Genomic DNA, 26,155 nt, shown 5'->3' with positions numbered 1-26,155 from the left:
CATTTACAATGTCAATAGATCAAAGTCTCGCAAATGCAAGACCTATTGCATTGCAAATGCTTGTTCTATGTGTGCTGAATAAATGGCCTGAATTGATTGATTTTGTGCATGAAGGTGTCCCTGAAGTGCATTAAAAAAAGTAAGGGAACTGTGATGCTGTGCACAATGGGGGTGGGGTAAGTAAGCGTAGGGGTGGGGTCAAAGGCGTGGCTAAAAAAATAATATTCTGTAAAAAATGTTGGTCTTTCACCTTCAGCTATGTACATATAAAATAACAAATCATTACATGTAAAATAAAGGCAAGTTAAGTTAATCAGTGTAAAATGCTCTATCATACTTTATAAAATCTCTATTAGTTAATGCACTGCAGAGGTCTGGGTCAGTAACCGGAGAGCCGCAGGCACCCTGACAAGAAGGCTTGTTTAGCTGTCCGCCTTCGGTTTCACAGCACAGGAGACTCCTTGCGTTACACTGCAGCTGAAGCATTTCAGCTCTCTGAATGAACCGGCCTGGGGCAGTTATCTTTTCACAGAAAGGAACTGTTATTCTTAACTTTAAAAAACATGGGCAGATTGTGCCTCCGATTCCGCCCACTTTGACCACTTCTTGCGACCAATATAGAACGTTGTCAGGCAACTTCAGCAAGCTAACTCTGAGCTGAAATACTCCTGCTTCCTACATTGTCCGGTAAGCGATGTACTTAACCCAGAAGAGAGTACACACATAGGTTAGCAGTCTAGAACTTGTGCCTAACTTTCATAGTTCGGTTCTCCACTACTTCTGGCCAGCCTCAGTCCTTCGTAATTTGGTTCTTGTGGATGCCTCTGCAAACTGAAGTCTAGCTTGTGTCTTTCTCTCTCAAACCCCTTGTTCTCCCATGATGTTTTTACAGTACCTTTCTGTTGACATTGGGCCAACCCTGCTTCACGTTTTTGACAACCACATTTTAGGAAACCTAGTTGTTGCACTTAGGAATCAAAGATATTTGAAAGCATTCAGTGACTTATTTAGGGAAAAAGATGTCCTGTTCAATTTTCATAATATGCGGTTTACATATTTAAGCGCATTGCTCTCTTAATTTCTTGTGAGCCTTCAGTGTCAGGAGTCCCATTACTGTTTCACATTACAATTTCCTGTCTTATGGAAACCACAGGTGCCTGATTTGAAAGGAGTAAACAAATATTACCATATGTGCCACATCTCAATTTTCAGTTTCCAAAGTTTCAATTTCAATTTAAATTCTATTCATTCCAATCCAAGTCATACAACCTTTGGGACACCACCTTGATACTTTACGTTGGATTCCTGATACTTCATAACTCAGTTATGGTCTTCATCTCCCTGCTTGTTTGTCGGAGCAGGAAGTTTCTTCCTGGATTGAACAAACTTGTCCCATACTCATTAGACAAACTAGAGTTGCTATAATTGGGCACCAAGTTGAACTGATGGTTGCCTAACTGTGTCTCTGCCAGTATGTCCGGATTGTCTTTTGAATGACACTGAAGTGGAATATGAAATATTTTTGATTTAGGGAAAGGACTAGCCATAAAAACTGATCAAGGTTCTTTTGTAATCCCTAAAATGTAATTTTTCCATTTCTTTCCAAGTTCTACTCTTTCTCTAGGTTGCTTTCTTTTTTAGGATTTAGCACCGTTTTCTTCCCACCAATCATTTGAGATGCTGTCTCCTATCAGAGATGGCTTCTTTTTTACCAAGAGAAACAGATGGTTACTCAATGTCCTCTGCTATGTGGAAATATGTGGTTTCGTTGAAGAACTTTATACTGTCTGCTATGTAAGGGTCAGAGTTCTATTTCTCTTAAATTTTGTTTTTTGCTTCCGTGTCCCTAGCAGGAAACTGAAACCCTATCTCCGTGTTGCTATTATGGCTGACCATAAATAAACACTGAATCTATAGGACATTCTACAAAATAATTGCTTTTTGGGAGGTATTCTAAACTATCAGTTGATCTGTGTTTTAGGTTCGGCCCTGACTGGGATTGTCCAGACTTGCATCTGGAATTTATCCAGCTATTGGAATAAGTTATATTGCTGGATATATTTCAGATGCACATCTTGGCAATTCTCCATCTTGGCCAGAAACAAAATACAGAGATCACCTGGCAGTCTGGCATCTCTCCCAAAGATCTGGCAGTATGGCGAACATCATTTTGAATCATTTTTTACTAGTTGTACTCATGGTCTAGTGTAGCGCAATCAAAGAGCTCTCAGAATTTACCTCTATTCTCCAGTGAAGCATACTTTATCTTAGTATTGAAACATCTTGAGAACTCTCACAATAAACCTCTGTCCTACTCTGCCCATGCATTATTCTGACATAATGTAGCACTATACCTCTCTGTAGCATGTATGTTTGTGTGTGTGTATATATATATTCACTAAAATAAAAAAACAAAGGTTACAGGGATGTTATAGTTAGCAAATAGAATTTAAAAAACCTTAGAAATTCACTAAAAAACAAAGGTTACAGGGACGTTATAGTTAGGGTCAGATTTTGCTCATACAAAACCAGAGAAATTCAGCCGTTATAGTTACACGAGTTAATTATAACTCGCGCCTCCGCAATGCACTGCTTATGACCTCACATATTATTATTACATCACTCATGACATGGTCAGTGACATCACTGATGACATCAGTGATGACATCTCATCTGACATCAGTGATGACATCATCCTGTAAAGATGTCATCCAGCATCCGGTCACCAGTAGGTAGTTATAGTTACAACCTAGTTGCCATAGGAAAAGCATTTTTTGATTTGCTAATAACTGAGGCGTCGTTTGACAAATCTTTGCAAAATTCTTCCCAAAAAAAGTCTATCCAAGTCAGATTTGTCAAGCAGGGGCTGAGAAAAAAGGGGGGTCCCAAAACGCGTTTCACCCATGTTAATTTCCATAGGAAATTTTGCGACGAGCTACAGCCTGAACTGCTGAACGGAATTACCCCAAATTTGGCAGAAATGTAGAGCTTGGTTCAGAAAGCGACCTTTTTTTTAAATGGTGTAAATCCGTTCCGTAGTTTTAGAGAAATTGAAAAAATTAGAGTGAAAAAATCAATTTCCCGTAGGAAAGTTTGTGCAAGGCTACAGCCGAAACTACTGAACGGAATTACCCCAAATTTGGCAAAAAGGTAGGGCTTGGATCAGAAAGCGACCTTTTTTAAAACAGTCTAAATCCGTTCAGTAGTTGATGAGAAATTTGAAAAATAAAAGTTTCAAAATCTGGGCAGAGCCTAAGTCCCGTGCACGAGCTTCACTGTGATTGGCAGCCAACACTCAAAACCAGGAAGTGTAGGCAGCCATCTTGTGACTCGGTAGAAGCGAGTCACCAGGAAACAGGGAAACAAAGGTATAAAACAAGAGAAGGGGGTAGGGTAGAAACACCCTGACCCGCTAGGCATGCTTAGGGGGTCTCAGAAGGACCCCAAGAGCCAAAGAAAGCATTTTTATGAAGAAATAAAAATTGGTGCAATGCGCGCTGGGGTCACGGGTTCCTGTGTTTTATTTTAATGAGACCCCGGGGTGGGCTAGGTCTCTGGGCAATTAAAAATAAAAATAGCGGGGGCTCGCTTTGGCTGCGGGGGCCCGCTGGGGTCCCCACACTCCCGGAGCTTCACTCATGTTGGGAGGGGTGTTGTGCGGCCCCTCTCCTGGAGCCCTCCATGTGCTTATAACTTTGGCGTCGTTTGACGAATGTTTACGAAATTTTCCAAAAAGCTTCTCTTTTTTTGATCAGCTCCTACCTTGAAAGTTTAGGGGTGATTGGGCAAGGGGGAGGTGAGAAAAAAGGGGATCCCAAAACGTGTTTTCTCAATGCATTTTCCATAGGAAACTTTAGACAAGGCTACCGGTTAAACTGCTGAACGGAATTACGGCAACTTTGGCAGGGAGAAAGGTCTTGGTCTAGAAAGCGCACTTTTGAAGAAATGTAGTAAATCCGTTCAGTAGTTTTAGAGATATTATAGGAAAAAATTATATATTTACCTGGCCGGTGTCTAACTACCGAGCACGAGCTTGCCTCTGATTGGCTGCTAACACTTCAAAGCAGGAAGTGTCCTCTGATTGGCTGCTAACACTTCAAAGCAGGAAGTTTTAGCAGCCACCTTGTGCCTCACATTGAGTGAAATATAAAAGAAAGATCCCGGGGGCAATTTAATATACCGGAGCTCTGTATGATGATATGGACACAGTGAAGGTTTAAGATTTATTAACAATAAAGGAGAAACAGGTGAGCCCCAGGCAGCACGACTTCCACTCCTGGACACCAGTAGGAAGATAACCCTTTCATGCTCCCTCTGCCCAACATCACCACTTCCCAGCTATGCCTTTAGAAGCCAGTCCGTCGGCACACAGCTCTCTACCTTTGCGAGCTAGTACGCTGCTGTGCCTCTACATCTGCGAGCTATATACAGGTGGTCTTTCTGTGAGAGATACCCCTTTCACGCTGCGTCTCCCCACATTAGGAGGAAACGTACCCTCTTCCCACATCACCAGCATACCCCCAACAAACTTCTTGGGCCCGGATGTGTTCCTCTGTGAATTAATATTAAGAAGATGCTTGTGAGGTTGGACAAATAATAATCTTAGTCATGTATGGATTTACATATAAAACATTTTATTAAAACAAAACAACAACAAATAAAACTATGTACAGCCGTGTAGTAAAGTTAGGACTCCGAACTTTAGGACTCCTAAATGCCTTCTGTGAATACCGAAAGTCCTAAAATTACGATTTTTCTCAATTTAGTAGTAGTAAAGTTAAGACTACTAACTTTAGGACTCCTAAATGCCTTCTGTGAATACCGAAAATCTTAAAATTTGGGATTTTTCTCAATTTAGTAGTAGTAAAGTTAGGACTCCTAACTTTACTACTACTAAATTGAGAGAGAAAGAATGAGAGAAAGAGGAAGAGACAGTGAAAGAGAGAAAGTGTGTGAGAGAGGAAGGAACAGATGGAGAGGGAGTGTTGACACTGGATAAAATCTTCGTAGCTCACCTTTGTGCCACCGTTGTGTCCAACCACGTGCCGGGACATAGTGCACCCTCAAGTTTAGTGATCTGAAAGATAGTATTGAATTAGTAATTGCAGAGTACATACAACTGCACATGCGTAATTCTCTGTTTGCCAATGCGCAATAAGACTACTGCACCCCATCTACTCCCACTGATCGGAGGTGTCTTTGCGCTCAGGCTGCTGCACACTATCCACTCCCACCGCCCAGAGGCAGTGCTTAATTTGTGCCAGTGCTTTCCGGTGCTTAGCACCGGCACTTATTTCTCAGGGCCGGGTCTAAACTCAATGTTGACTTACTTGGGTCTTCCCGGTGAACGCCATAAAATATTTCAAATTGAATGCAGCATGCTTCATTACGAGGCCCATTCAGCCTCTCTGGGGAGGGACTGCCTGAGAGCACACAGTGGAGCAGTTCCTGCTGATGCTCCTACGTAAGGCTGATGATTGAACATCATTCTCCCCAGCTGTAAACACGCCCCTCGTGCTCGAAAAACAGCGCAGCCCCCAGGGCAGACTCAGCCTTCTTGAACAAGCACCTCCCCCCACTCTCCAACTTCCGTTCGCCTCCCCGTGCTTCCTACCCCATGTCCTGACGCCACTCTAATAGTGGAAAAAGACGGGCATTTTCTTTTGTAGAGCTAAAGTAATAACAACTACATGCCAGACGTACCATGGATTCAGCTCAGATTCCCCATAGTGTGGCTGAATGGCAGCCTGCCGTCATGAGATTCAAGGTAGTATATCTAATGACCAGACAGGTTGTTGCTAATTGCGGCGCAGGGGACGTCACTTCCTGCTGATAGGAAGCGTCCGGGAAGTATTGAGGAACGCGCGGCTTTGCGGTCTGCGTGAATAGCAGATTGCAAGCAAGAAAGGAAGAAACCTGTTGTGAAGTTGCAGTAAGTGAGACAGAGGGGTTCAGTGCAGCCACCAGAGTCAGTATGTGTTAAATTATTTGTATTGTACAAACTGCAAATATTTCCTTTGGGCAGCTGCTTGCAGTTAGTGGAGCCGCCGTGTTACAGAACTTGCTGTAGCTCACAAGTTCTGCCCTGGAGAGGTCGCTGCCCGGGCCCAGACTCGGAACAACTGTGGGTTTCTGGTCCCCTTAATATCTTTTCGGTTTACATCTCAAAAGATCCAGGGTTAGTTTAAAAGCTAGTTTCTCACAGTACTAGCAGACAACTTTGTATGTGAGATTATTGCGCAGGTCTCAGAGTCAGCTTGTGGGACTAATAAATGGTGCGAGTAAGTCAGCTGAGACTCTCACACTTCAGCAGCTGAGATGCCTGGATCAGTCTGTTTCTGATCCAGGGAAGACATGGCTTGGCAGTTCGGGCTGGACTGTTCCCATGAGGCACAGGGTCAGACTGATTTGCATATGGCCATGTCTGAACTGGGGTGGCTGAGTGAGCTAAAGAATGGTGATGGATTAAACCCAGATCAGTTGACTGGGGGTGAGTGTTTGATTTGCTTAAACGCTCCGTCCATCATCCCCTTTTGTATCGCTTTGTTCGCCCTAAGTTGGCAGGGTATGCTCAGACGTGAGTCCCTTGCTCACTTGGCCACTGGATTCAAGATAGCCTGGCTGATGAGGATTATGAATCCAAAACCGGTCCCAGAATGCTTGTTTCCGGTCCAGGGAAGACATGGCTTGGCAGTTCGGGCTGGACTGTTCCCATGAGGCACAGGGTCAGACTGATTTGCATATGGCCATGTCTGAACTGGGGTGGCTGAGTGAGCTAAAGAATGGTGATGGATTAAACCCAGATCAGTTGACTGGGGGTGAGTGTTTGATTTGCTCAAACGCTCCGTCCATCATCCCCTTTTGTATCGCTTTGTTCGCCCTAAGTTGGCAGGGTATGCTCAGACGTGAGTCCCTTGCTCACTTGGCCACTGGATTCAAGATAATGATCACAGCCCGATCCACAGTCCCTGCAAAGAAGGGACCCGTGGAGGCACCGAGAGACGTGGGACCGGACATCTTGGAAGACACCCGAAGAGCTGACTGTGCAGCATCAGAGGCACCCTCGACGTTGTGCTTTGGGGACTGAGAACCCCCACCACCGAGAAGCCCTTGCACCGAAGATCAGCCCCCCAGCATCTCCACGATCGGCGTGGGGCCCTTTTGCATTGTAAGCAAAGGAAGTTAAGCACGGCGCACAGCTTGTGGTGAAATTGAAGGTTTGTAGAACAGGTAAAGAGAGTTAATCAATTTAAGGTGCTCCTTACAGGTGACGCAACTGTTCGAGTCCAATAGAATAATAAGGTTGAGTGCGCTACTGGGGTGTAAGCGCATCCCTGTGGTGGGCACACTTATGTGGTATTGTGTGATACAACAACACAGTAGATTCTGAAAAATGTTCAAATAAAGTTCCAGAATTTTCAGAGTTTTCAAAATTTAATTAAACTTTTTCATCTGTATGTCTCATATTTTCTTCATATGAAATGAATTAACAATCGTTGTTATCATCATTAGGCATGAAAAAAGCTCCAATGCATTTCGGACTGGAACGTCCTTTTTCAAGGAGCGCTGCAACAAAGGATATACGGAAACCCAATCAATGTAAGGGCATTAAAACAACAAATAAACAGCAGGGTAACTGTACATGGACCAATGAGTTTAAAAGGGAGCTCCTCCTCATAATTGAGAAAGCCACAACTGATGGAATTATTGATGACAGAACTAAAAGATATCTTACTACAGAGCATCCCCGCAGCCCTTCTATCACCATGCTGCCCAAAATTCACAAAAATGTGACGGACCCTCCGTTCCGTCCGATCGTATCCACCAGAGGTTCAATACACGAACCGACCGGAAAATTCATTGATCGCTACCTTCAGCCCATGGTCTCGAATTTACCCAGTCACATTAAGGACACTACGGAACTATTGAACAAACTGTCAAATCTACAACTTCTTGATAATGAGAAACTTATCTTATGCACAGCAGATGTAAGAAGTTTATACACTTCTATCCCTCATGAAGGAGGTATCAACGCCGTGGAACAAGCTTTGCTCCAATCAGAAATTGACGATTCCCTGAAACCTTTCATCCTTGAATTAATGATATACACCTTATACCATAGTTATTTTAAATTTGAGGAGAAATGGTACTTGCAATTGTCCGGGATGGCCATTGGCAATTGTGCGGCGCCGACCTACGCCAACCTGTACATGGGAAATTTCGAACACAACCACATCTATCAGTCCAACACCTGGACGGATAACCTTAAACTTTATGTTCGTTACATTGACGATTTGCTTTTCATTTGGAAGAATACCGAAGAGAGCCTGGAATTAGCTCTTACTGAACTCAATTCTAAGGATGATCGAATCAACTTTACATGGAATGTCAACTGTCATGAAATTGCGTTTTTGGACGTGCTCATCAAACTAACCCCTCAGGGAATACAGACAGATCTCTTTCGGAAAAGCACTGACCGCAACAATGCTTTGCTCTTTAGCAGCTTTCATCAAAACTCTTTAAAGAGACACCTACCCTACAGCCAGATGTTAAGAGTCACCAGGATCGTGTCTGACCCCGACATCAGAACAAACCAAGTCTTGTCTATGGCATCTAGATTCCGGGAGAGAGGTTACCCAGAAATAATCCTGAAGGAAGCCATTGATCGAACTTCAACAATCCCTCGCACGGAAGCGTTGCAGAATAAACCAAAAACCGAAAATGAGAGAATGGTACTGGTTTCGAGGTACTCCACCTCTAGTAATAAATACAAAAGGATTATTTTAAAACACTGGCGTATACTTTCTTCTGAACCTGATTTTGGTGAACTATTTAAAGATCCCCCCATTTTTGCATACACCAGACCAATGAACTTTAAAGAGATCCTCTCAAGAAGTGCCACTGAATCTACCGCAATACATCACACTGGCACAAGACTGTGCCACCACTGCAGTAACTGCAATAATGTGATCAAAGGGAACACTGTTAGTCACCCCATGAGAGGGTTCAACATCAAGCTCAACGTTGACGCCACATGCGATTCTGCAAATGTGATCTATCTCCTAAAGTGCCCATGTGGTAAAACCTATGTGGGAAAAACCAGTCGAAAAATCAAGATAAGACTTAACAAACACAAGTCTAATATCAGAACCAAAAACACCAAATCCAATATCGCCATCCACTTCAATGAAGCCAACCACAACGTGGCACAGCTCAAATACCTGGTGTTGGAGATCGTCCCCAAGACCGAAGGGAGAGACAATAATAAAACTCTTCTTCAAAGAGAAACGTCATGGATGTACAGATTACAATCCCAGAAACCTTTCGGTCTTAATGACCGTACAGAACTAAGTTGCTATTTATAAATGCCCTGCTGGGCATACCTTGATGCACCGCATCCCGTTTTGCTGTTTGCATGTAGTAATTGCATGGTTACACTTTCTTGTTTATCCCACTTGTTTTCAACCACAGCACCATTCCAAGATGGCCACGTTTTGCACACCTTTCATATTAACCCCTCTTCTATTTTCACTACCTCGCTTCCTGTTATGTTAAACTCCACTTCAACTCCGCGAAGGCTGTTACAACCTGAACCGGAGCGTCATGCTTCCTAACCCGTGTCTCACCCAGTAAGTCCTGTCTGTCTTATTCTTGCCGTTCATTCTAACCGCGCATGCTTCTATGAGCCGCCTATTACTTCGTTTTACTCTGTTTAACTTTTGAACGCTGAACTCCGCATGTTTGTTAAAGACCGGTAATCACGTTATCGAGCACCAGCGTTTGTCACTTTGAATTCTCCTCCAGTCCGGAGCACGGACATCACTCCCATCCTATTTACCAATTCACAAACGGGTGACTTTTTCTTTATTAAACCATTTTCTCGTCTCTGTCACAAGGGCGCATGAGGTTGTTTTCACGGATCCATGTATCCATGTACAGTTACCCTGCTGTTTATTTGTTGTTTTAATGCCCTTACATTGATTGGGTTTCCGTATATCCTTTGTTGCAGCGCTCCTTGAAAAAGGACGTTCCAGTCCGAAATGCATTGGAGCTTTTTTCATGCCTAATGATGATAACAACGATTGTTAATTCATTTCATATGAAGAAAATATGAGACATACAGATGAAAAAGTTTAATTAAATTTTGAAAACTCTGAAAATTCTGGAACTTTATTTGAACATTTTTCGGAATCTACTGTGTTGTTGTATCACACAGTACCACATAAGTGTGCCCACCACAGGGATGCGCTAACACCCCAGTAGCGCACTCAACCTCATTGCCCTTTTGCATTGTGCCACTCAAAGCGCCATCCCGGCCACTAGCCACGTAGTCAGCGGCCATCTTGGCAACGAAACCGAAGAACTACACTGCGGGTCTGGTTGCTCCAGACTTGCCCTAGCTCCTGTAAAAAGGAGCACCCACTCTGACATTGCTGGTCCGAGTAACAAGCCTTTTTCGACTCCTGCGTGGCCTGCATTAGCCAAGGCCTGTTTGCTTCAAACAAGTTGTCGACACTGCCAACAGTGAGAAGCCTACGTGGGACAGCTCGTGACCGACTCCTGGATGTCCTCGACCCCCGGTGTCCACGTGGCTGCAGAGAGAAGCTACACCTCAACGCCTGTTTGCACCCGACATCGCCTGGTTCCAATCTGGATCCACGGTAGTCCCTGGCTAGTGAATTTGAACATTGTCCCCTCTGCTTTCAGGTCTTCACATCTTCAGATCCACCCTTGGATCCACCGGAACTCTTCACATTGAGCCACCTGCAGCATCTTCAGCTCCAAGCACCATCGACCAGCGTGACGAAATCTGACACTACTTCGACCCTATGCACCCGCTTCCTGTGGGTGAGGTAAATCAGCAACGCCGGTGTTCCTACACTGGTACACACCTCTAGGGCCTGTGTCTCAAGTTTCAGCTTTCTAGGTCACTCGGAAGGTTCCGAACTAGCTAACTTTCTAACTTTTACGCACCATAGACTTTGTATTGGTGAGTGCGTGCACTTTAAACACTGCACCCGAGTCCCGCGGGCCTTTCCCGACTTAGTCACTGCTAGTCCCGAACAGCTCCAGCAATTCCCAAGGCCCTAGGCCTGTTTCCCTATCGATTGGTATCTCTTATACCACTTTCTTAGTATATGGTTTAGGTGGCCCCTAGGGCTCATCCATATTGTGCAACTTTTGTGTATTTTAAAATGTGTTTTGTTTAACGCTTGTGCTTCTGTGCTCATAAAGAGTTCAGGGGATATTTGTAGTTAATAAATATATATATATTTTCAATATATATCTGTGTGGTGTCCTTTCATTTGGTATTCAAGGGGGTTGTGTATGGTAATACAGCTGGCTTCACATGCCTTTCAGAGTTTAGCCTAAGACTGCTTTGTCCACGTTACCACTAGGATAACTGGTCTATAAGGTTGACTTACAACCGATCATCATAAGGGTTGTTTGGACTGATACAAGGTGGTTCCAGAATTGGAAACATCATATATCAGGCCAACTTCTCACAGCCTTTTGGACTTTCGTGACATGTACTAACTCTTGCCATATTTTCCGACTATTTGTGGGAACACCATTAACAAGAATGACTACAGGTTCAGTATCTTCTCTTTCTACACAAACATTTCAAAATGTTATTTAAAATCTAAAGTTAAATACACAACTCTTCCTTTTAAACCTCTTTGTTGATCTGTTGAAGGCAGCTTACCTGTTTTAGGCTGCATACGAATTATAGCCTGAAAAGGATGCACAGATTGTATAAGGTTGTCCTCTTTTGTATTTAAATCTGTAAGTTTAGGAGGTATAGCAACTAATTTGAAGTCATTATGGACAGCTCTAGCTGGCATTTTGTTTTCTTCTAATTTATTGTAAAAATATTTACAAATACATTGTACAGTACGTAACTCAAAATGACCTTCCACAAACAGATAAGCAGCAAATTCTTTCTATTTATCATTGTTTTCCTTTTCAATTTTTAAAAACACATCTACATTCCTAGTTTGAATTTTATAATGAGTAGGTCGAGAACAAATACAAACATAGGGCCTCATTAGGACGGCGGTGAATCCGCATCCTCCGGTCTGGCGGAAGCCACCGCCGGCCCGGAGGATGCGGATTCACCGCCGCGGCCACAGAAAACACCCACCGCCAGATTAGGATGGCATAGGATTGCGGTGGGACCAGCGGCGGACGGCAGGTCCGTCCGCCGCTGATCTACGAGGTGTGGAGGGCTATTTGGTGGCGGTGTCTGCAAGGCACGGGCGTGGCCTCAGGAGGAGACAGCGGGAAACTAAGGGAAGCAGAAGGAATAAAGGGAGATGGGGGGAGTGGAGCTTGCGAAAAGAGCGTTAATGAACAGTAGATAAAAAATACAAATGCAAGAATACAAATACTTACCGTATTGCGGGGGCGCGAGTTATAGTTAGCTCAACTAACTATAAGGGCGGTATTACAATGGTTTTGTATGAGTGAAATGTCCTACTAACTATAACGTCCCTGAAACCTATGGTTTTTTCAGTGAATTTCAAAGGTTTTTTAAATGCTAATTTGTAAGTATAACGTCCCTGAAACCTATGGTTTTTTCAGTGAATATATATATATATATATGATACTGATATAATATTGCTTATGTAAAGTCAACACTACACAGCATCCATTTCATGACATAGGTTTGTGACTTAAATTTACTTTTTCCATATGATGACTTTCTGAGCTGTAGTGGCGTTGGTGTTGGATAGAGGAGATGTTCGGTAAATACACAGACGATTTGACTTGTCGCACACACCTCTCTGCCAGAGCATGGAAGGCATCCTGAGAACCAGAAGTCAAGAGTATATGGCTTAGCCTTTTGGACTTTCAGGTGATGCATTCAGGAAGTACCCTGGCACTCACGGACAAGGTGGTGTGTTGGTCAGGTGACAATGTCCTTAGGAGATCCTGATAGTCATTCCAGGTTGATATGTGGACAACCCACCCTTTTGGTTTCTTAATGGCTATATATTGCCACGAGATATTGTAGACATAATGAAACACTATCTCTGTATCAAATTATCGTAAGTTAACGTTCAATCATTCCGGCTTATAAAGTGCCTTGGTAGATACGTTTTGTAAATATGGTCACAAATTGAGCACTAAGTCATCTGCACTATGATCACAGTGTATGTTTCGCACCTTGCTCTGGATACGGCTGAATAAGAAATTGTTTAAACAGAAAATAGAGTGAACTGTATTAATGACTTAGTGTTTTCATTAGTGAATCAGAATTTATATGAACAATTGGATCGGATACTTTAGATAGACACACGCGGTTCCCCAATGAATTTAGTCCCACAGGACATTTGTTGCTTTATAACACATTTTTCATGCAGTGCAGGTCTGGTTTTATGATGGACAATTCAGTGCTGGGTCCTCAGAAGTCAGTTATGGTCAAGAGTGTCTGCTAGCATCAAAGTTTCTTCTAGGATTTGGCCTATGGTATGTATCTAAACTCCCTAGTCCCAAACATTTGTTGGTTCCTAAGGTACTCTCTGAATTTTTTGTGATAAAATTGTGCTTCTCTTTATTTTACAGGGTATCTATTCATGCTTTCGCGTACAAACGCCTCATAATGTCATAATGAGTTCTTAATACACCTAGTGTTTGGAAACCTAAACAGCTTGATATTTAGCCCACATGAACTGAATATTAGGCTTAATTGTTGCTGAGTTTAGCTTTTGATTATTGTTTATAATTGTGAATAAATGTATTCAGCAACATTTTCCTTTGTGAAAGTAGCAATATAATCAAATCCTCCTCAATGTCAGTTTCTTGATTCACCCGATGATTCTTGTTTCTGCAACTTTCAACTGGTAGCCTTGTCTACCTCGAAGCAGCAGGGAAAGTACTCAGCATTGTGCCAGGCATATGTTTGTAAAAGAATGATGATGGATTCAACCTAGATCTATGACTGGGGGTGAGTGTCTGAAAAGTTCAGCGCTCAGTCCATCATCGCCTTGTGTTTGATATGTTTATAAAAACCATGGGCTTAGCTTGTGTTTGCACATCTAAGCACACAAAAAATGTATGAGATAATTGGTACTTGGACTTAAAGTGTGGTGCACAATATATTTGTTACAGCAGTGACTTTGGAAAATCTGCATATGTTGCTCTCTAAACATATTTGAGTACATATTGAGTACATATACTTGATATTATCTAATCCTTATATTGGTTCGGAGCTCTCAAGCAAGCCCCAGCTGAACTTATAGCTGTGTTGCTAGGAAAACATACTAAATCGGATAATGTGCATAGTTGTGGATACGTTGTGTATTCTGATTGGAGACATCATCTAATTCTTGACAGAGACTAGGGCACAGTTTCAACCCAGAGGAAACCTGTGAATGATAGAGATTGGGCCTAACAATCGGTCTCCGAGTTTGCTCATGTTCATACTCCAATGGTTCTTCAGCTAAAGGAAGGTGTTAGCAGACAAGTTAACTGATGTATTTCTCTTTCGGGGGTCAAAGAACTATGGTGAGGTGAAATTTGTTAAAAACGGGTAAACTGAGTGCGAGATGCATTGAAAGGTTATATGCTTATTTTAAAGCTATTTAAATAAGTAATTGCACAACTACATGAATACATTGGCCAATAGAAAGGTCAACATTTCAGAAAAAAAGCATGTTCCATGTGCCCAGCTGTGTTTGTGGATCCTCACCAATGAAGATATTTTAATGAATACGTTTGTGGCATGGTCATATGTAAGCATTACAAATACAAAACATATGAAGTTAAACATGTACAACCAACAAAGTGGTCAGCATTAGATCCTTCTTCATTCCAGTGCCATCACAGCATTACATTAAAAAAACCATGACTAATCATGTCAATCCTTTCCTTTATTATACATCTTCTGTTATTTATTGTGTTGATTCAGATGTACCACGGCAGCCTCCATAAGTCATTGAGACAGATGCAGTTTTTAACCTTTATGGGGCAGATTTACAAGCCCCTTGCGCCTCTTTTGCGCTGCCGTTGCGTCACTTTTGTGACGCAGCGGCGGCGCAAAGGATGCGCCATGGTGCGGGCTATTTACAACGTGACGCATCTGGGAGATGCGTCACGTTGTGAAGCCTTGCGCCTTAAGGAGGCGTTCTGGTGCAGGGGAGGGGGGGGGGGCGTTCCGGCGCAGGGACGCCTCCTAAAAATGGCTGAGTGAAATCTACAAGATTTCACTCAGTCACTTTTAGGCCAATGCTACGTCAAAACCCTGCACCTGCTTGAAGCAGGCATAAGGCTTGACGCAGCATTAGTAGAATGGGCCCCCTGAGCATTGCTGAAGCTGCGTCGCGCATGCGACGCAACTCCAGCAATGTGATATCTTTACGGCACAGATGCGTGACGCATCTGTGCCGTATTTGCCCCATGGTGCACTGCATTGTAAATGCGGCGCATCATGGGTGGCGGAGACATGGCACACAATTACTGGCGTATGCCTGCTAATTTGCAGGGATGCGCCAGTAATTGTAAATATGCCCCTATATGTTTTGTATTTGTAATGATTTTAAAGAACTAAACCTAATCACTCATTTGAATTAAAAAATATCAACACGTTTTATTTTTCAGACCACAATGCTTTAGGTCAAGCAAATCTGATGTCCTGTTAAAATGTATATTTATAGTTGTTTCTCCAAATTATGAGGCATCTGGTGTTGGTCTAAGCTTGCGTTTGCCAAGTTATTTTTTTTCCAGACCATCCACCTGATATATATTGGCTTGCAATTAATCTATATTCTAATTAATTAAATAGTAGGTCATGATCCTGAAAATCTGGAATTGTTGAGCACTCGTGGACCAATATTGGACAGTCAAACATTAAAGAATAAAAGGTTATTCCACATTTTGTGCTCATCCTTTCCTATTGCCTTAATTCTCTCGTCTATAAGAGCCCACTCACAACATGCAAGGGCCCCAGAACATGCAGGTTTAATGAACATCAGAAACAGATTTAAGTAATCCGGTTAAATACATATATCAGAGTCCTTGGTTTACTTCTTCAACTCGTTCTCACTTGATCATTTCCCACTGCTTGATTTGCAGATGACCCACACGTTCCAGAGCTATGGTCCTGGTGTGCGATACATCAAATTCCAGCATGGTGGAAAAGACTCCAGGTACTGGAAAGGATGGTATGGAGTGCGAGTGACAAGCAGCAGCCTGGTGATTGAGCCCCGGTGGAGGCAAACGGACAGTGACAAGATGAGCCAGAAAAGTACCCCTACCGTATACTGTCTGACAAAGAATGGCAATGCACACCGCTTCTTGATTTGATTGTGAAATTTGTATAGCGCACAAATGCCCAAGGGTGTCTAGGCGCTGTGCGAAGGTGTCTGCCATGATTTCAGTGGAAAATGGTGAAAATTACTTTGAATTTAATTCTTTAAGTATTAAGTCATGACAGGGAGCTTTTGACTGAAAGCACCATTGTTCCAGTCGTTTAGTTCATGCATAGACCCCTATTTTTCCCAATGTGGCAGATAGTGGGTGGAGAAAGAGAGATTAGGAGTATAAACTAATAAAACAGACATATCGCAGTCAATTTATGTTGGTGACAAATATTAAGAAGTTGATGCTTTAGTTTAGAGACTATGTTACCCTCTGGAATTTTTTTAAACAATTTTGGCAGGCATTCCTTACTATGATCAAGACTGGAATTATCTTGTCACTTGCATTTTAACCTGCTCAGAATTCAGATCACAGTCTGAAATATCCTTAACCCATGCAATGCTGTATCTGAGAAATGCACTATCACCTCATGAGTAATAATAATCCATAACTCTAATTTACAAAGCTAATCACAGTCCATTCCTAACTGCCTTGCTTGAACCCCATGCCTCCTCACCGTCCACTGACCCACACCACACCTTCCACGATCCCCCAAATCCCTGGCTTCTATGTCATACGACAATTGAGTCAATTCACTCTGCTTTTAACACCTCACTCGATCCCCACCACCGCCATCAACATTTTTCATATTCGTTTAATGTGAAAAAAGAGACTTCAGTGGTGCCGGTACCAAAAGAGACACAGGAAATGTCGACTGAAAAATCTAATTGTATGCAGAAGTATCAAACTTTATAACTGTGACCTATTACAAATTCCCAGATCTAGCCAAACTCACTTCCCAGCTGCAGTAGGGTTGTTTTAAATTACTAGTCTATTTGCAAAAGCACCATATCTGGGAACACGATCTGGATGGTGTATTTAAGTGCCAGCCAATATGTTTGCATGGATGTCATTTGGGGGGCTCACTAGGGGTTGCACATGTTTGCCCCTTGGGACCCCTGCCACTGCTTTTAGGACCCCTTGCTTCAGTGATTGCTAAGGAAATGCCAATAACAGAAGGTGAACAGTGTGCTTATGTGCACTGTTTGCTTTCTACGGCTCCAACTGCGACCTGGAACATTAAACATTTGGTTAAGTTAAATAAATACAATCAGCAGTGCACATCACTCCTGATAAAAGTATGAATGACATACAATTCAAACAACATTTTTCGGATTTATAATTACTGTAAAAATCATGTAAGATGTGTTTGAATAAAAACCTCACCTTTGTGCTTGGCATGGGTGAAAATTCCGTACAAGTGGTCATAACAAACATTTATTGATTTTGATAAGGAATAAGTAAAGGTAATAACATAATTTACATTCAAGCTATGGTCTACATCAATTACTACAAGTGGAGAAGCCCCTATTTTGTATGCGTCTCCCTGTAATTTCTCATTACATTACGTTCTTGGGCTATTAAGAGTATACACTTGAGGAACCACTAAATCCTGACAGCTTGTAGTATAATTTAGGTTCCCACTATTTCTTCCTCAATCAAACTCATACTTTTTCAGCAAGTCAAATAGAGAAATGTGCAATATTCCTAAAATTTTATCTCCCTGTTTACTATAGAAGTGGTATAGAAAATAGACAATTTTCTGTTAGTTACTGTTATGTTATATTATTGTGTGCATGAGGGGTTCCTAATATCTCAGTGTCAATTATGGTAATGGATTTATGATCAATTTCGTGTGAGATCACCTCTTGAAAGGATTCAGTGTCAAAGATCACATGATGTCACTTCCTATGATGCCATTGGATCAAAGGTGGGGTGTGATGTCATTTCCGCTACCTCTGACATTTGTAGTGAATTTACATTCATGTATGTTTGTAGGTAAAAATTGCTATTAGATGTTTATTTTCGTTTTGTTTTATATTTCTAGCATTTATTTATGTAGTTTCTATAATGTATTTTCATATGCTACATTTATAACGTGATATACAAAATCTCATTAATAAGGGTGACCCATAATACACGTTTGAAGTTGATACGTTATATGTGTACACAGGGGTTATGAAGATACAAGAAGGTATGCTGTTCCTAATATCGATACAAGAGAAAATTTGTTTTATGTGGTCATGAAGTGTAGGAGGATGAGGATTCCTCCTCTTGAAATATAGGGCCCTCATACACCCGGCAAGGTGTCATGCTTCACCATATGGGCTGCTCCTCGTCAGGTCGGCGACGCAATACCTGACGGGCTCCCTATGAGAGGCTCTTTGGCGGAGATCTTTTATACCATTCATTACTAATGCTAAGTTAGATGCACTTTTTATAACAGAAACTTGGGGTGGGGAGGCAACTGATCCAGACTTTGCTGTAGCCGTGACTTTGAACTTTTTAGGTTGGACAGACCATTAAAAAGAAGTGGAGGTCTTGCTTTAATTCACCGCCGTGCGATAAATACCCACTGCTCAGAGATCCCCACCATGGACTGTGAGGCTTTTCTTCTTAAATTGACAATTTTTAATCAAGAGACTTTCACTGTAATGCTAATTTATCGACCACCCAGCCCCAAAAATAAATTCTTGGCTAACCTTCATTCGCTGCTAGAACTAGATCTCCAATCTAACCATTGTACAACATTTGGAGGTGTACATTTTCATTTAGAATCATCTACTGATAAAGACACGCTATCCCCCCTAGAGGTGACATCTGAAATAGGTCTCAAACAATTGGTAAATGACCCCATGCATTAAGCTGGTCACACTCTGGATGGACTTTTCTCTAATAATCCTGCCATCACCAATCTTAAAACTCACTCACTAGCCTGGTCTGAAAACCAAACAATAATCTTTGAATATAATTTACCTCTATCCTGTCAGACTGTTACTAAGTCGGCAAATAAGGTTTCCAGCAGACCATGGCATAAAATAGATTCTACAGTTCTAACACTCCATTTGGCACAGAGCCAACCAGACCTCTGCATGGATGTTAACTCCTCAGCAATGAGTTACACCTCATGGCTTGAATCTACTTTTGCAAAACTCGTTCCCACTATCTCAGCCACGTACAGAGGAGAACCTTCGGCTCCCTGGTTCTCCAAGGCATTAAGACTTGAAAAACAGCCTGCAGGAGGCAAGAGAGGATCTGGCGTAAACATTAGGAGAAATCCGAAAAACAATGATATAAAGTTACCTTTGCTAAATATAAAATGATGGTCATCAACGAAAAGTCCTTATTACACCTACTTAATTGAAAATGCTGTCACCTCCAATAAAGAACTGTTCCAGGTTATAACGAAGCTTACTTCAGTTACAAAAAACAACTCAATCACGATTAATCAGGGACTCTGTGACACACTTGCCTGTACTTTTAGAAATAAGGTCAACCCAATCTTTGACCCAGTTGATAAATCTAATGACATTACGGATGTAAACGACCAGGAAGTGACTGACTACTCTCCACTCACAGATTTTACCCCGACCTCTCCCAACCAAGTAGCCTCTCTTCTCTAAGATGCTAAATCTGCGTCTCCAGATGACCCATGTCCCCCTAAGATTTTAAAGCTTGCAATTCAGCCTATTGCCTCTCATCTTTCCTCAGTGTTTAATCAAATGTTTCTTCAAGGGACATTTCCTACCATTTAGAAACAAGCCTGCATTCTTCCTCTTATCAAAAAACCAACTCTTGATACTAAGGATCCTGCCAACTATCGTCCTATCTCGAGACTTCCCCTGCCCACAAAAATGGTTGAAAAAATAATCAATGCAGAGCTATCTAACTTTATTCTCGAAAATCAGCTTTTAGACCAGAGTCAATTTGAGTTTAGAGCGAACAATAGTATGGAGACTGCACTGATAAAACCCCCTGAAGAAATAAGAATGGCACTAGATAGCGGAGGGTCAGCAGCTCTTATTCTATTGGACCTATCCGCAATGTTCGACACCTTGGACCAAGGGTTATTGGTCATCTTTCTGAACGCCACAAGAGTCAAAGGTAAAGCTCCTGCCTTATTAACATAATTTCTATCGTAGAGACCCCAAAGTCTGAATCTTGGTCAGTTTAAATCTTCACCTTTCACTCTACCATGTGGGGCTCCCCAAGTCTCCTCATTAAGCTCAACGCTATTTAATATCTATGTCTCGGAAGTCGCTTCTTTCATCAAAAGTTTTAATCTAAAACCAACATCCTATACTAATGACACCCAATTTGTTGTATCAGCTGTGGACAATGATGTCAACTACTCTTTAAGATTACATGACTGTATGACTGCCCTGAGCAGCTGGATGAGCAGACATTGCCTAAAGTTGAACTCAAGTAAAATTGAGGATATACTATTTGGTAATCTCTCCCCCGCATGGTCTCCTGCCTGGTGGCCCGACAGATATGAGGCCCAGGTGTCTGAGGTAGTGGCCTCTTCATTCTATACCATCAAAACCTTAAGGAAAATGTTCCCTTTTATCCCCAGAAACACCAGGAAATCTGTGGTCCCGGCACTAGTCATGTCAAAGCTAGATTATCGTAACAACTTGTATATGAACCTCCAGGAAAAACTACTTAGGAATCTCCAGGTGGTACAAAATGCAGCAGCCAGACTGATTGTGGACATTCCCAAATATCAGTCAGTATCTTCAGGCATTCGGGAACTACACTGGCTCCCGGTACGACAGCGAATTTCATTTAAAGCACTCTTTGCTCCCCAAAAGGCCTTCCATAGAGAAGGTTGAGAATTTTTATGGAAGGCTTTTAATTGGCATGCTCCAAACGTACATCTTCGGTCAGCTAGTGCTAGACTGATTACAACCACAAGAGTCAGAAAAGTGAACTTGGGAGGACGGAGCTTCACTAATAGCACAGCCAGGCTGTGGAACTCTCTTCCACTACATCTTAGGGCCATGCCCACCCTCCTTACCTTCAAAAAAGAACTTAAGACATGGCTATTTAACAACTAGTAATCTCCCGGCTCAGTATGTTTATGTTCAGCAGGCGCCAAGACCCCTATGGGTAAATGTGTGCTACATAAGTCTGTATATCATAACATAACATAAGACAAGGTTTTCCCTGGTCTTAATTTTGACACTGCCCCATATTTACACCACCCTTGTAAAAATGGGGCAGCGTCAAAATCAATGGGTGTTCCTGTGGAATGCTTACAGCAACACCCATTGCCTCCCCTTTCAATCAATCAATCAACAAAATGTGTATAGCGCGCTACTCAATCGCAGGAGTCTCAAGGCGCTGAGGGGGGGGGGGGGGTATTGGGGTCGCTACTGCTCGAACAGCCAGGTCTTGAGTTGTTTCCTGAAGGAGAGATGTCAACTAAGTATAGCGTGAAACTGTACCTTATTTACAAGGCAGCATGAAGCCACTTCAAGTGGCTTAACACTGCCTTGTAAATAAGGCAAAGCCCATATCGCCACCAAAACGTCTTTAAAAGTGATGTTGTGGTGGCAATAGGGTCTTGTAAATAGGCCCCTAAATGTGCAGAGAAGGTATTAGAGCTGGCTTGACTATGGCGAAGAAATGTATAATGCTAAGTTGGATGACCAATCAACCACCTATGAGGAATAAATGGTTGTGGGACTTAGCGAGATGGGTACGAGCGGAATGCTGGGTGAGACATAGATAGGTGTGTAGCAGGGCTGATCAAGGGGGCAGAATGGAATGGGACTTGGTGGAGGTTCGTCTACACCAGCAACTTGAGGAGCCAGTTGCAGAACATGAGGTTGGTCCTGGAGATGATTGATATATCAATATTTATGGGGGTTTACAGAGGTATACTATGACTGAATATTAATGCCTCTATATGTATTGTCAACAGTTTACTCACACAGCCTAGATACAATGCACTGGCTAACAGCGAAATATGTTTGTGGCGGCATGCTTCTCTTTCTGGATCTGGGAACTAGGGGGATGGGGGAGTGTTAATGATTTGGTTTGTTGTTTAATTGCAAAAATCAATAAAAGAAATATAAGAACAAAAAAAATCTGATTAACAAATAACCCTCAAACATAGTAACTAATATACTATGCTGTCTTGTATTTTGTAATCAAGCTATTTCTGCAGCATAAAATCCATGTTCTGGCATTTCTGTAAAATCCAAACCAAGAAATGTACACTTGAAATGAGATAAAAAGAAACCTTTAAGTATGTGGATTTTTTTTTGTATTTTACTGTAGCCTCTTCCTTGCCACACCTTCCTTTCCACTGTACTTTGCCACACAACTCATAAACTCCTCAGAAGCCTGCCCATGAACCCTTCATGGGAAACCAGCCAGTGACACCTCTTATTATCCGATCACTTCCAGATTACCTAGCACATGTGTGTCAGCGCTAGACCGCTAACTTAAACAAATGGCCGCCTGCAGAGGCACTACTTCCTGATTCTTTTACCAGTGGAATATCCGATCACTTCCTGATTGCCTAGCGCATGTATGTCAGTGCTAGACCGCTAACTTAAAAAGATGGCTGCCTGCAGAGACACTACTTCCTGATTCTTTCACCGGTGGTTTCCAAATGTCTGGAGCTTGAATACGTGCACTAGAATGCCGACCTTCAAAAAATGGCTGTCTAGCGCTGACACACACACGCTAGGCAATCAGGAAGTGATCAGGTATTTTACTGGCTGCTTTCTTTTCAGACAGTGTTCATCGGAGCTACAGGCAGGCAGGTCATGGGTGAGGGAGCAGCTTTGACAAAGTAAGTAAGGCATAGCAGAATCCCTGGACAAAGAGCAGCCCCTAGGAGGTGATTATCCATCCCTTCTTCTTTTCACTCAGTTTCTTCATTTTTACGCATTTATAATCAGAATCTTCTCCTTTTTCCATAGTGTTTGACTATAAGTGCCTCTCCCCTCCTGTGAAGACCTCATGGGGCTTTATATAGGCTACGAGCATGTACGTTTTTACAGTTTTCTTTATTCCTCACCAGCTGTGCTTTCAATGACAATCGACATAGAGTCAACCTCATTTTCAAGTGCATCATTTTTACGGCATCATTGATCTCATAAGTACTCCAGGATCAAAAATTAGCTAGCATTCGCACCAAGAATTTTCAATTATATTAAGGACAGGGAGGCGAGGATTATGCTTCTCTTTCTTTACTGTAATTTTCACAGCAGCCAATAAACATACAGTTTAGTAAAAATAAACTACAAAGGCCATGATGCTTAGCCTTAGCCACGCCTCCATGAGCCCTATAAGAGTCCTGGTAACATTTCCAGCGTCCTCTTTCTTTGCACGAACTTGCAGAATAAGTCCAACAACCAAAAGTCTATAATATTCTCCAACAGGGAATAACAGGAAACACCGTTCCAACTTCATTCTTCAACGGAAGATTCTTCATTCGGACTTCTTGTCTTTGCCTATAGGAAAAGGAAAAATATAACAACCCGTAATTCCTGTATAAAACTGCCGTAAGCATATCAAAACGGGTGGGTAAGCATGATCATACATTTGAACATAGCCGGGTGGGATAATCCTCGCCTCTGTGTCCGTAATAGAATTGAAAATTCTTGGCGCAAATGCTAGCTAATTTTTAATTCTATTACAGGGCCGGAGGCTTCAGATTATGCTAGTTTAACGCTGTATCAACAACAACAGATGTAATATCTCCCACCGGCTTATAATAAAACTGTTTAAATGTCGATTCAGACGACCAATCAGCACAATGCATGATATCCTGAATGTTAACTCCCAATAAATACGACCTCGAGGCCATGGCACCACGTACAGAGTGCGCCCCAAACAGTTGAACATCAACACCAGCCCCCTTCATGATAAACTTAAGCCATCTTGCAATAGTAGCGGAGGACACAGGTTTAAATGGCTTTTGAACAGCAATCAAAAGTTGCGTGACACCAACCGGTCTCAAAGAACGAGTACACTCCTTGTAAGCTTTTAAGCATTGGACCACACATAATTTGGAATTGGTAGGGAAAGCATTATAATCAACCCATCTAGACAGGGTCTTTGTACGACCTGTAATGGTAAAAGAAACTCCTTCCGGAGTAAATACTCTACCTGTAACGTCCAAGGCGCGTACATCCGACGATCTTCTGCAAGCTGACAAACATAATAGCATGGCCAGTTTCGCAGATAACTGTTTTCTGGAAAGCGAGTCGTTTGCAGGCCAACTATCGAGGAGCTTGATGACCAATGAAACGTCCCATAGCCCAGAATACTTGGGCTTGGGAGGATTTGCTACCCGTATGCCCTTGAGGAGTTTGCATACCAAAGGGTGCATACCCACCGGTTTACCGTCAATGTGAGTGTGTCCTGCAGAAATGGCCGACCGGAAGTTGTTCACCGATCTATAGGCCAAACCACTAGCTGCCTTGTTCTATAAAAAATTTACGATATGTGAAAGTCCTGCCCCCACGGGATCCAAATCCCGTTCCACGCACCAACATAACCTTGCATATGATGTTAAGATTTGGCACTTTGCCTCTGCTCTCCTTCACCAGCAAATGTGACAAGAAAGGATCTACATCCTCCAATTGCCCATTTTATCTGACTATGCCAGAAACAGATGAACATCAGCTGTTTTTTTGCCCAATTTACCCTGTACCCCGAAGGAGGTGGAACATTCCTGTTTGTAAGCTACTAGGTACATCTCATTTTTAGGTAGCGAGCAGAATCCTTAGAAGTGACACTATGGAATACATTGTTTTTTGCCATCTCTAGGTTTTAAACATGGGCCTAGATAATTTGCACACTAAGCTGGCAGGGAGGAGAACGGGCATGCAGTAGAGTTTTTTATAGCTATTTTTATAATAAAGGATTTATTTTCCCAGCTACTATTGCAAATGTCTCAACGGAAACTTGCTCCTTATATGTTTTGTGCAGTCTTTTAAATGTATTGTGTGTCGTATTTTGCTTATTTAAATGTTTTTATAATTAATGTATGTACTGCTTTTATGGTTTATGTTACCCGAAATAAAGTAAATAACTTACTGCTACAACCTTTACAAATTATCCATGCAATGTCTTCTTTCATCTGGGAACTAACACCTAAAGCACATAACTGAACAAACCAATAGCCATGGCAACCTAGTTATATAACCTGCAGCTGGTATGATAAAGTGCCAATAAAGCTTATCAGTGCTTAACAAACTAGGATGCTGCCATTCCCCCGTACCATGTGGACATCCAACCAGGAGGCTCCCAAGAAGCCGTATGTAAGAGCTTAGACAGTTACCTAGTCTAAAACATAAAAAAACACACCACTATAGAGGTACCATAGAGGTAGCTCTGCTAAAGTGCAAATGTATCTTAAAGTGCATAATTGAACATCCCAAAAGCCGCAGCAGCCTGATTGACTATCCTAAGACCTAGTATATTAAAGTGGCAATGATGCTTGTCCAAGCTTAACAAAGTAAAATATTACCATCCAACCCATATTAACCCAAGTGACCATATGTGACAGGGGGTGTAATGGGTTGATACTTACTTGTAAACACTTACATTGTTGTGGTTAAGACATCCGTGGTAATGGCATATGCATTCTAGAAAAGCAACAAGTACGTTTAAAATTTATATATTTATATATATACATTTTAAATAAATAGTATATATATATATTACCCTATTAACCCACAACCCCTGAGCCCAAAGAAATTCCCTGCCACCCTAAAATTTCCCTCACCCCCAAAAAACCCATACTCACCCTAAACCCTAAAATGACCCTTGCCACTCAAAAACCCGTACCCATCCTAAACCTTGAAAATTCCCTTACCAACCAAAAACCCATACCCACCCTAAATCCTAAAAATTCCCTTGCCACACAAAAACCCATACCAGCTCTAAACCAAAAAACCCATACCCACCTAAACCCTAAAAATTC

At 42.1% G+C, this 26,155-nt stretch overlaps 1 protein-coding gene across 1 annotated transcript in view; it reads left to right on the top strand.

Annotated features, from left to right (window-relative positions):
* Positions 1 to 22,298, top strand: part of LOC147710625 (F-box only protein 44-like) — a 73,398-nt gene extending 51,100 nt beyond the window's left edge. Inside the window, exon 6 of the mRNA XM_086921301.1 lies at positions 16,078 to 22,298. Coding sequence (XP_086777427.1) covers positions 16,078 to 16,308 — 231 coding nt within the window. The 3' untranslated portion in view covers positions 16,309 to 22,298. The remainder of the gene's footprint in view (positions 1 to 16,077) is intronic.
* The last annotated feature ends 3,857 nt before the right edge of the window (positions 22,299 to 26,155 follow it).

This window comes from Lissotriton vulgaris, chromosome 5 (genome assembly GCF_964263255.1).
Source record: "Lissotriton vulgaris chromosome 5, aLisVul1.2, whole genome shotgun sequence".
In the NCBI taxonomy this organism is placed as follows: Eukaryota; Metazoa; Chordata; class Amphibia; order Caudata; family Salamandridae; genus Lissotriton; species Lissotriton vulgaris.
Note: the sequence above shows the minus strand (reverse complement) of the source record. Positions and strands in the feature narration are given on the sequence as shown.